Consider the following 11,923-nt stretch of genomic DNA (forward strand, 5'->3'; position numbering starts at 1 on the left):
CCCAGAAACCTCCTTTTACTTTCTGTTCCGGACGTCCTAGACGACCAATTCTCATAGCTTTTAGCCGTACCCTTATCCTACTCCTCCTCTGTTCCTCTGGTGATGTAGAGGTGAACCCAGGCCCTGCAGTGCCTAGCTCCACTCCTATTCCCCAGGCGCTCTCCACTCCTATTCCCCATGACTTCTGTAACCGTAATAGCCTTGGTTTCATTCCTGTTAACATTAGAAGCCTCCTCCCTAAGTTTGTTTTTTTCACTGCTTTAGCACACTCTGCCAACCCGGATGTTCTAGCCGTGTCTGAATCCTGGTTTAGGAAATCTCCATCCCTAACTACAACATTTTCAGACAAGATAGAACGGCCAAAGGGGGCGGTGTTGCAATCTACTGCAGAGATAGCCTGCAGAGTTCTGTCCTACCACCCAGGTCTGTACCCAAATAATTTGAACTTCTAGTTTTACAAATCTAACTCTCTAAAAACAAGTCTCTATAGTCTCTGCTATAGACCACCCGCTGCCCCCAGCTGTGCTCTGGACACCATATGTGTCACGTTCTGACCATCGTTTGTGTGTGTTGTCCTTGTTCCTGTCTGTGTTACTTTGCACCAGTATTAGGCTGTTTCGGTTTTCGTGTTACGTTTATTGTTTTGTATTTGATTCGTGTTTACTTTGTTTCATTAAACATGGATCGCAATAGCCACGCCGCATTTTGGTCTGACTCTCCTTCACCTAAAGAAAACCGTTACAATATGTGAACTGATTTCCCCACATCTATCTTCAGAGCTTGTGCTGCTAGGTGACCTAAACTGGAAAATGCTTTACACCCCAGCCATCCTACAATCTAAGCTTGATGCCCTCAATCTCACACAAATTATCAATGAACCTACCAGGTACCACCCCAAAGCCGTTAACACGGGCACCCTCATAGATATCCTCCTAACCAACTTGCCCTCTAAATACACCTCTGCTGTTTTCAACCAAGATCTCAGCGATCACTGCCTCATTGCCTGCATCCGTAATGGGTCAGCGGTCAAGCGACCTCCACTCATCACTGTCAAACGCTCCCTGAAACACTTCAGCGAGCAGGCCTTTCTAATCGGCCTGGCCCGGGGTATCCTGGAAGGATATTGACCTCATCCCGTCAGCCTGATTATTTTTTTTAAATGCCTTCTTCGCCATCTTAAATAAGCATGCTCCATTCAATGAATTTAGAACCAGGAACAGATATAGCCCTTGGTTCTCTCCAGACCTGACTGCCCTTAACCAACACAAAAACATTCTATGGCGTTCTGCATTAGCATCGAACAGCCCCCGTGATGTGCAACTTTTCAGGGAAGTTAGAAACCAATATACACAGGCAGTTAGAATAGCCAAGGCTAGCTTTTTCAAACAGAAATTTGCTTCCTGCAGCACAAACTCAAAAAGGTTCTGGGACACTGTAAAGTCAATGGAGAATAAGAACACCTCCTCCCAGATGCCCACTGCACTGAGGATAGGAAACTCTGTCACCACCGATAAATCCACTATAATTGAACATTTCAATAAGCATTTTTCTACAGCTGGCCATGCTTTCCACCTGGCTACCCCTACCCCGGTCAACAGCACTGTACTTCCCACAGCAACTCGCCCAAGCCTTCCCCATTTATCCTTCTCCCAAATCGTCAGCTGATGTTCTGAAAAAGCTGCAAATTCTTGACCCCTACAAATCAGCCGGGCTAGACATTCTGGACCCTTTCTTTCTAAAATGATCTGCCAAAATTGTTGCAACACCTATTACTAGACTGTTCAGCCTCTCTTTGTCTATTACTAGACTGGTCAACCTCTCTGTGTCGTCTGAGATTCCCAAACATTGGAAAGCAGCTGCGGTCATCCCCCTCTTCAAAGGGGGGAACACTCAAGACCCAAACTGCTACAGACCTATATCTATCCTACCATGTCTTTCTAAGGTCTTCGAAAGCCAAGTCAACAAACAGATTACCAACCATTTCAAATCCCACCGCACCTTCTCCGCTATGCAATCTGGTTTCAGAGCTGGTCATGGGTGCACCTCAGCCACGCTCAGGGTCCTAAACGATATCTTAACCGCCATCGATAAGAAACAATACTGTGCAGCCGTATTCATTGACCTGGCCAAGGCTTTTGACTCTGTCACCAATCACCACATCCTCATTGGCAGACTCGATAGCCTTGGTTTCTCAAATGATTGCCTTGCCTGGTTCACCAACTACTTATCTGATAGAGTTCAGTGTGTCAAATCGGAGGGCCTGTTGTCCGGGCCTCTGGCAGTCTCCATGGGAGTGCCACAAGGTTCAATTCTTGGGCTGACTCTCTTCTCTGTATACATCAATGATGACGCTCTTGCTGCTGGTGATTCTCTGATCCACCTCTACGCAGAAGACACCATTCTGTATACTTCTGGCCCTTCTTTGGACACTGTGTTATTTAACCTCCAAACGAGCTTCAATGCCATACAACTCTCCTCCCGTGGCCTCCAACTGCTCTTAAATATACTGTAAGTAAAACTAAATGCATGCACTTCAACCGATCACTGCCCGCACCTGCACGCCCGTCCAGCATCACTACTCTGGACGGTTCTGACTTAGAATATGTGGACAACTACAAATAACTAGGTGTCTGGTTAGACTGTAAACTCTCCTTCCAGACTCACATCAAACATCTTCAATCCAAAGTTAAATCTAGAATTGGCTTCATATTTCGCAACAAAGCATCCTTCACTCATGCTGCCAAACATACCCTCGTAAAACTGACCATCCTACCGATCCTCGACTTCGGCGATGTCATTTACAAAATAGCCTCCAATACCCAACTCAATAAATTGGATGCAGTCTATCATAGTGCCATCCATTTTGTCACCAAAGTCCTATATACTACCCACCACTGCGACCTGTATGCTCTCGTTGGCTGGCCCTCACTTCATACTCATCGCCAAACCCACCGGCTCCAGGTCATCTACAAGCCCTGCTAGGTAAAGTCCCCCTTATCTCAGCTCGCTGGTCACTATAGCAGCACCCACCTGTAGCACGCGCTCCAGCAGGTATATCTCTCTGGTCACCCCCAAAACCAATTCTTCCTTTGGCCGCCTCTCCTTCCAGTTCTCTGCTGCCAATGACTGGAACGAACTACAAAAATCTCTGAAACTGGAAACACTTATCTCCCTCACTAGCTTTAAGCACCAGCTTTCAGAGCAGCTCACAGATTACTGCACCTGTACATAGCCCATCTATAATTTAGCCCAAACAACTACCTTTTCCCCTACTGTATTTATTTATTTTGCTCCTTTGCACCCCATTATTTGTATTTCTACTTTGAACATTCTTCCAATGCAAATCTACCATTCCAGTGTTTTACTTGCTATATTGTATTTACTTTGCCACCATGGCCTTTTTGCCTTTACCTCCCTTCTCACCTCATTTGCTCACATCGTATATAGACTTGTTTATACTGTATTATTGACTGTATGTTTGTTTTATTCCATGTGTAACTCTGTGTTGTTGTATGTGTCGAACTGCTTTGCTTTATCTTGGCAAGTTCACAGTTGTAAATGAGAACTTGTTCTCAACTGGCCTACCTGGTTAAATAAAGGTGAAATAAAATACAATGAAGAAAAATCTCTCGATGAACAAAACAAAGATTAGGAGTCATGCACAGAAGATGTTTGTACTGTTTGTGTCAACCTATGTATGTGAACAAACATTTTCAGTGATGAAATATAACAAGTCAAGGCACAGATCATCTCTTACTGACTCTCACCTCTCTGCAATCCTGTGCATAGCGACATCAGAAACTATACCTGACTTCACTGCTCTAGTCAATGCCCATCAGAGACTTCACTCCGCACACTGATTGAGTAGTTGAAATGTAATGTTGAGCTCTCTCTCTTTCTTGTGTTGTTGTGCATACCCGTTAACAAGGGTTCTGTCCGTGGTGCTGAATGCACAGTGTACTTTTCCCTCCGTGTAGTTCATTGCATGTTTAATAATGAAAATACCTACCAAAAGGAGAACATGGACATGGTTTATTTCTGCGCATGTTAAAAAAGTAAAATAAGCAGCATATCTGGATGTGATTTACAGTAGATATATCTGTCAACACAGTCATACTCATGATGTATATCCCTGTAATATGATTCTGGCCCACGATGGCAAAAATATATTCTAATGAGGCCCTCCATGGAAATAATTGCCCTGCACTACAGTAGGCTAACAGTTTGTGTTTCTCTCTGGATCCTGATTGGCCAGACTACAGCATGCAACCGTTTCTTGATGATTCACTAATAATTGAGCAACTATTTTAGAGTCCACATTTAATAAAGACATTGGTCGATTAGACCGACATCTGCCCTCACGGGCTAGATCACCTCATGCTACTCTGTTATTGGCTACAGGACCGGCACATGTGATGGTGTGATGTAGAGTGAACTGTCGATATATATCTTATAAGAGGTGGACAAGAGGTGAGCCCCACACACCTTGGGCAGAGCCCTACAGAGCCTCAGACTGTAGCTGAACTGACAGTGAGTATTTCTGCTTTGAAATTACTTCAGGAGATCTCCTGTGGGTGATTCCTCTGCCTTCAATGTGAACTGAATTGTGACTGAAAGCTACAGAAGGAAACAGTTGTGGGATTCTGTAATATTTGTTTTTATTCTTTGTCTTTGCTGTGTTCAATTGTTTTTGCTATTCCATTAGCATAATAAGCATTGCATTTATAGCAGTTTGAATTTGAGATTTTATTTGATTGTTATCATATTGCATGTTTGATTTGATCCTATGGGGATCGGTACAGGGCAGGCAATATGCTAGTCTGCTCCCAGAGCTGTTGTTTGAAATTGACAACGACCTTAGGATTTGGCTATATAGCACAAAGAGATCTGGGACCACCCTGTCAATGTTTCTCATAGAGGTATAATGAATGCATGTTTGTCCTAATGTATACGACAGAGACATGTCCAAGACAACACCACCATTCCAGACCTGTATAAGCAATATACTGTATTACAGATACAGTGAAATCCAAGAGTATTTGGACTGTGACAATGATGTTTTTGTTTTGGCTCTGTACTCCAGCACTTTGACATTATACAATGACTATAAGCGCAGACTGTCATCTTAATTTGAGAGTATTTTCATTCATGTTCATAATGTCGAATTGTACAGAAACATATTCTATTCATATTTACAGTAAAAGTGACTCCAAAATAACACAATACATTATTTGCCATTCATTTCTATTGGACATAGATCATCTGATACACAACCAACTGCAAATGCATCCAATACGTTTGTAGAGTCACAAGCTTGATTTAGTCATTGCGTGCTAAGAATATGGGACCAAAAACAACATTTTGACAACTTTAATACACATATGAGTGAATTTGTCCCAATACTTTTGGGTCCTTAAAAGGGAGGAGACTATGTTCAAAAATTACTGTAATTTCTGAAAGGTTCATCTGATATGGACTTCTTATTTATCCTTTACTTAACTAGGCAGGTCAGTTAAGAACAAATTCTTATTTACAATGACGGCCTAAATTAGCCAAACCCGGATGAAGCTGGGCCAATTGTGCGCCACCCTATGGGACCGCCTGGAATCAAACCAGGGTCTGTGGTGACACCTCTAGCACTGAGATGCAGTGCCATAGACCGCTGCGCTACCAAGTGCTAGAGTACAAAGCCAAAACAACAAAAAATGTGTCACTGTCCAAATATTTGTACAGACCTCACTGTAATATAATTATTTTTGTTTCAAGTATTCTTGTCTCTACAGATGCGCCTGAAACATGTCCAATACAACACCCCCATTCCAGCTCCTGTCCAACAACGTTTCGTTGACCAATCAGAGGTTGGGAGTGCCCATAAGGACGTTCATGAGCTTTCTGTCTGTGTCTCCATGTCTCCTCTTCCTCTACATCAACACTATCATGCTGTACAGTCTGAAGAGCAAGCCCATGTTCAGAGAGACCTCACGCTACATCTTGTTTGGTAAACCTGGCTACCGGACGTTTTATACATGAGTATTGAACAGATATTGAGAGAGGATGACAGTGGGGAAAGACACAGGTTGTGTCAAGGGGCAGTAGGCCAGATCTGAACCTAAGCCGCCTCTGTAGAAGTGTGCAGATGCTTCAGCAGTACTGCTAGCCCAATCAGGTCATACACTCCATTTGAAATCTTCCATGGCCTGTGGCTTGTTACACGATAACCTGTTCCCAATTCATTTGGTATTTAGGACTTTAGAAGCTCTAAATGCACTCCAAACTAGCTTTTCATGTATTTGTGAAAGCAAAGATGGGGCAGAATGCATTACAATTCAAGTTGTGTTAAAATACAATCTGTTATTGTGCAATTATTGTATTCCCAACAAATGTTTAACGTGTTCATTTCCGGTAGGTAACCTCCTCTTCGCCGACACCGTCCTACTGCTGACCAGCCAACTGCTGTACATATTAGCCGTCGCTGGGTTGTTTGTGATCCGATATATATGTGTTGTGATTGTGTTGGTGGCCATTTTCACCAGCGCTGTTTCCCCTCTCAACCTGTCTGTGATGTCGCTAGAGAGGTATGTTTGCTTATACCCTTTCCCCTATTTAGTCCCCCGGGCAAAAGAGGTTTCTAACCTCAAGGGTTAAATAAAGGTTAAATAGTGTACTACTTTTGACCAGGGCCTATGTTTGGTACTCAATAAAAAATGATCCTTTCCAGGTACGTGGCGATCTGTTATCCTCTGAGGCATGCCTCCATTGTCACCCCCAGGACTACGGGCGTGGTCATTGCTGTGGTGTGGATCCTGTGTTCCCTAAACACTATCATTAAGCTTGTCATGCTGCTGGTTCTAGAGTCCATGCCCCTGGACCAGTTCATGCAGGAATTCTGCTCTACCAGCGAGCTTTTCCACCTGAAGATTCACAACCAGGTAGACAACGTGTTCATCAGCATCGTCTTCATGACCGTTGGTTTTATCATCATATACTCCTACATCGCTATGATGATGGTAGCCAAGTCGGCCTCCGCAGACAAGGACATAAACAGCAAGGCTCGTAACACGGTTCTCCTGCACCTGATCCAGCTAGGCCTGAGTCTCTCCTCCACCCTGGTTCCTACTATAGTGGCAGCCTTGAAATCCAGAGCAATGGACAAAGCCACACAGATTGAGTATATTGTGTTTATCATCCTGATTATTCTGCCCAGGTGTCTGAGTCCTCTGATCTACGGCCTGAGAGACAAGGCATTCAGACACATCCTCATGTACCATCTCACCTGTGGCCTCAGACGCACAGTGGAGCCCATTAAAATCTCTAGCTATTGATGGTTTTTCTTGTAACAGAAACATTTATTCCGTTTTTAATGAAAACTGTTTTTAAGAACTTGTAATAATGCTGGAAGAATGAACTAAACTAAAACACAGGTATGTGAATGTTTTAAAGGGACAATCTGCAGTTGGTACATACTTTTTTACCTTACAAATAAATGAAGGATATGCACCCATTGATTCTTGAAGAATATTACTTATACTTCGGCTTCTGATGGGGTTCGAGGCATTTAGACGTTTGTTTGACTCCAATGCTCGTAAAACAAAGTAAATGTAAACAAACACTCTATAGCCTCAAAACACGGTTAAAACTATAATTTTGATGTCATGGAATGTCAGTCCTTGCATCCATAGCATCTTCTTTGAATTTGAGAGTAGTTACATTTCTCCAGCCTCATCCGCCAGCTTTTTACCGAAACAGTGCCGCTTTGTTATTGTTTCAACTGCGGATTGCCCCTTTAACTTGAAACCACAGTATGTATGTTTTCCTGTAATACAATTAATTAAATAAACCCCTTGATTTTTAGGAATATTTAATAAAAGGGATTTGACCTTCTCGTGCTTCCCAAGCTTCATTACCTTGAAATGTTCATTCACTCTTTGATCCATCGCAGTGACCCACTCCTGTTTGCCCAACAGATGGAGCCAAAGTGCAGTTACAGCCTTCCAATACCGGCCCTTTGGTCACATACACTGCTTTAACCAGACTGAACAGTGCGCCCAATGATGAGTACAGCTTTCAGTCAGCCTTAACCAGGCTACCTAGCCACACATCCTTCAATGTGCCATGTAGATTACACATTTTTATCTCATTGCTAAGACATCTCCTAATCAAATAATCTGATCACCTGACTCATACAAAACCAATCACAGACACAACAGAGGCACAGAGAGAGAAAGCAAGTATGGATAAATGCACTTTAATATATTCACAAAGTAATTCAGCATCAGTGCTTTACCAACAAGAGAAAGAGAGAAATTGGCACTTAGTACGGTATGTGGTGTGTGACTATCGAGTGATGATGTTATCCATCCACTGTGACAAAGAGGATTTAGTGACAGAGGGATGTGTCCCAAATGGCACCCTATTCCACATTTAGTGCACTAGACCTACATTTGACCAGGTCCCATAGGGTGCCATTTGGGACACATAGAGAATACTTTCTCAAAAGTAGTGCACTTTAAAGGGAATACATTTACATGTTAGTCATTTATCAGACGCTCTTATCCAGAGTGACTTACAGTAGTGAGTGCAGACATTTTTCATACTGGTCTCCCATGGGACGTGCCATACTGAGCCACATGGCACCCATTTGGGACCTATTTGGGACAGACCCCCCCCCCCCCAGCCCCCAGCATCCACAATCTGACGTAGATACATTAGTCTACTTACCCAGGGGGAAACATTTGGCATTGTAAACTGGTTTTCTGCTTATAAAGATAACCTGATTACAACAAGGTAATGGAGACATCTGGGAAAGACCTCATATTTTGGCTGTTAGACGTTTTCTGGTCGCTAAAAATATGTCTAAAAAAACATACTTCCCTGACCTCACTTTGCAATTGCATGATATTTACACTGAGTGTACAAAACTTTAGGAACAACTGCTCTTTCCATGACAGACTGACCAGGTGAATAAAGGTGAATGCTATGATCCCTTATTTATGTCACTTGTTAAATCCACTTCAATCAGTGTAGATAAAGAGGAGGAGATGGGTTAAAGAAGGATTTTAAACCTTGAGACAGTTGAGACATGGATTGTATGTGTGTGTCATTCAGAGGGTGAATGGACAAGACTAAATATTCACGTCCCTTAAAACGGGGTATGACAGTAGGTGCGAGGCACAAAGGTTTCAGTGTGTGAAGAACTGCTATGCTGCAGGGTTTTTCATGCTCAACAGCTTCCTGTGTGTAACCAACCAACTTGACACAACATGTTGGAGTCAACATGGGTCAGCATCCCTGTGGAACGCTTTCGACACCTTGCAGAGTCCACGCCCGACGAATTGAGGTTGTTCTGAGGGCAAAGGGGAGTGCAACTCAATATTAGGAAGGTGTTCCTAATGTTTTGTACACTCGTTGTATATTACACGTTTCACCCCAATTGAAACATGAAAAGACAGTTGAAGATATGTAATATTGTTTACATTGTAATATTGTATACATTGTTGTCAACTTAACTATACCAAAATATGACAGTAGCTGACTGAATGTATGTTTGTTGCACCCCCCACCCCCTATATAATACATAGAAAGTGATAGGCAGCAGTACAACCACATGGTTTGTGTTTGAAATTGGAACAGCAACCTATTTTAACTCTATTGTATTCCATTAGGACCACCACCAATTCCACTGGGTCTGTCATAAGATGGGAGACACCCAGCCCCCTTCACATCACCCTCTCCTCCGACTCTCACACTGACCCACATGCAGGCCTGCGTCCCCAAATGGCCCCCTATTCCCTACATGGTCCACTATTTATTGCCAGATCCCTATGGGTCCTGGTCCAAAGAAGTGCACCATATAGGGAATAGGGTGACATTTGAGATCCAGAAAGCCCAGTATATCCACAACCAGACAGAACCAGGAGGAAGCATAGACCACAGTTGCTCTGGTCCAGGGGGTTACATGCGCCAAGCCTTGTTGAAGAAGGCCACATGTAATGCCCTGGACCAGAGCATAGGGCCAGTGACCCAGAGACAGACTGTATGGTACTTTGGTCAAAGACACGTGAGTATTAATAAAGCATTTGTCAGGCTGAACCCATTTAATGGACATCCAGTAACAAGAGAACGAGTATTTGGACATTTCTAACATTTCAGTGGTTTCTTCATGATAACTGGGTGAAATCAACTTTAACAGAGTGGGAGGCCAGGCTGTGGCTTATGTAATTGTATCTGAACTAACTGAATGTTGATGAGGCCTGGATTGTCCAAGGTTCATTAGTCTAGGAGACCTATCTAAGCTACTCTCACTTGTAACCCTCATTTATGCACCGTAGGTAGAAATAGCTGTTATACACTGATACAGGGTCAGATGTTTTTCATCCCGCTACTGGTAAAGGTTAGAATTGCAGTTTTCTGATCCTATACCTGTTGTTGACTGATTTATGTAACAGTGGAGAGCAGCAAGCAGTGTTCTTCGTAATGAACTCCCTGTAGCATTGGCCTGATCCCAGATCTGTTTGTGCTCTTGCCAACTCCATTGCTGTCATTTTGAAGTCAATGTTAGGCATGACAATGAGTGACAGGAGTTGGCAAGATAGCACAAACAGATCAGCATTCAGGCTAATGTAGCACCACTGTAACCCAATCATATAAGTCCATCTCATTGTGCTCACAGTTCTTTCTTGAGGCGTGATCATGAATAGAGCCAAGGGTTTTTCTAAACAGGTTCAACTTCTGGCCCCTATTTGTGAGGCTTCAAGGTCCGTCTTTCTAAACATTGAACAGCATCACAAGCACAGTCACTTCTAGACTAGTGATATAGGCTTCGTCCCAGATGGCACCCTATTCCCTATATAGTGGACTACTTTTGACCAGGGCACATAGGCCTCTGGTCAAAAGAAATGCACTTCATAGGGAACAGAGTGCCATTTGGGATGTAGACATAGTGTTGAACCCAAGTCATTGACAAAAATGATCAGATATTCATGCACCCATTAAAAACCATTAGAAAACATCAACCGTAGTGTGCCATATATATATCTACAGTGCATTCGGAAAGTATTCAGACCCCTTGACTTCTTCCACATTTTGTTAGGTTACAGCCTTATTCTAAAATTGATTAAATTGTTTTTTCCCTCATCAATCTACACACAATAATCCATAATGACAAAGCAAAAACAGGTTTAATTAAAATGTATTAATAATAAAAAACTGAAATATGACATTTACATAAGTATTCAGACCTTTTACTCAGTACTTTGTTGAAGCCCCTTTGGTCGATTACAACCTCAATTATTCTTGGGTATGACGCTACAAGCTTGGCACACCTGTAATTGGGGAGTTTCTCCCATTCTTCTCTGCAGATCCTCTCAATCTCTGTCAGGTTGGATGGGGAGCGTTGCTGCACAGCTATTTTCAGGTCTCTCCAGAAATGTTTGATCAGGTTCAAGTCCGAGCTCTGACTTGGCCACTCAAGGACATTCAGAGACTTGTCCCGAAGCCACTCCTACGCAGGCTTTGTGCTTGGGGTCGTTATCTTGTTGGTAGGTGAACCTTCACCCCAGTCTGAGGTCCTGAGCGCTCTGGAGCAGGTTTTCATCAAGGATATCTCTGTGCTTTGCTCCGTTCATCTTTCCCTCGATCCTGACTCGTCTCTCAGTCCCTGCTGCTGAAAAATATCCCCACAGCATGATAATGCCACCACGATAATGCCACCACCATACTTCACCGTAGGGATGGTGCCAGGTTTCCTTTAGATGTGACGCTTGGCATTTAGGCCAAATAATCTAGTTTCTCATGGTCTGAGACTCTTTAGGTGGCTTTTGGCAAGCTCCAGATGTGCTGTCATGTGCCTTTTACTGAGGCGTTGCTTCCGTCTGGCAACTCTACCATAAAGGCCTGATTGGGGGAGTGCTGCAGAGATGGTTGT

At 43.2% G+C, this 11,923-nt stretch overlaps 1 protein-coding gene across 1 annotated transcript; it reads left to right on the forward strand.

Annotated features, from left to right (window-relative positions):
* The first annotated feature begins 5,796 nt into the window (after window positions 1-5,796).
* On the forward strand, window positions 5,797-7,322 carry LOC139392539 (odorant receptor 131-2-like). Its single transcript, XM_071140583.1, has 3 exons — window positions 5,797-5,998; window positions 6,407-6,575; window positions 6,719-7,322. Exons 1-3 carry the CDS (start codon window positions 5,797-5,799, stop codon window positions 7,320-7,322), a joined length of 975 nt encoding a protein of 324 aa, XP_070996684.1.
* Window positions 7,323-11,923: the final 4,601 nt, after the last annotated feature.

Source organism: Oncorhynchus clarkii, chromosome 33 (genome assembly GCF_045791955.1).
Source record: "Oncorhynchus clarkii lewisi isolate Uvic-CL-2024 chromosome 33, UVic_Ocla_1.0, whole genome shotgun sequence".
NCBI lineage: Eukaryota > Metazoa > Chordata > Actinopteri > Salmoniformes > Salmonidae > Oncorhynchus > Oncorhynchus clarkii.

Bases quoted from the DNA above. Each gene is read 5' to 3' on its own strand.
- LOC139392539 (XM_071140583.1), top strand. From the start codon at position 5,797: ATGTCCAATACAACACCCCCATTCCAGCTCCTGTCCAACAACGTTTCG. The intron at 5,999-6,406 runs GTAAACCTGGCT...CATTTCCGGTAG, and splicing joins CTCACGCTACATCTTGTTTG to GTAACCTCCTCTTCGCCGAC. The intron at 6,576-6,718 runs GTATGTTTGCTT...GATCCTTTCCAG, and splicing joins TCTGTGATGTCGCTAGAGAG to GTACGTGGCGATCTGTTATC.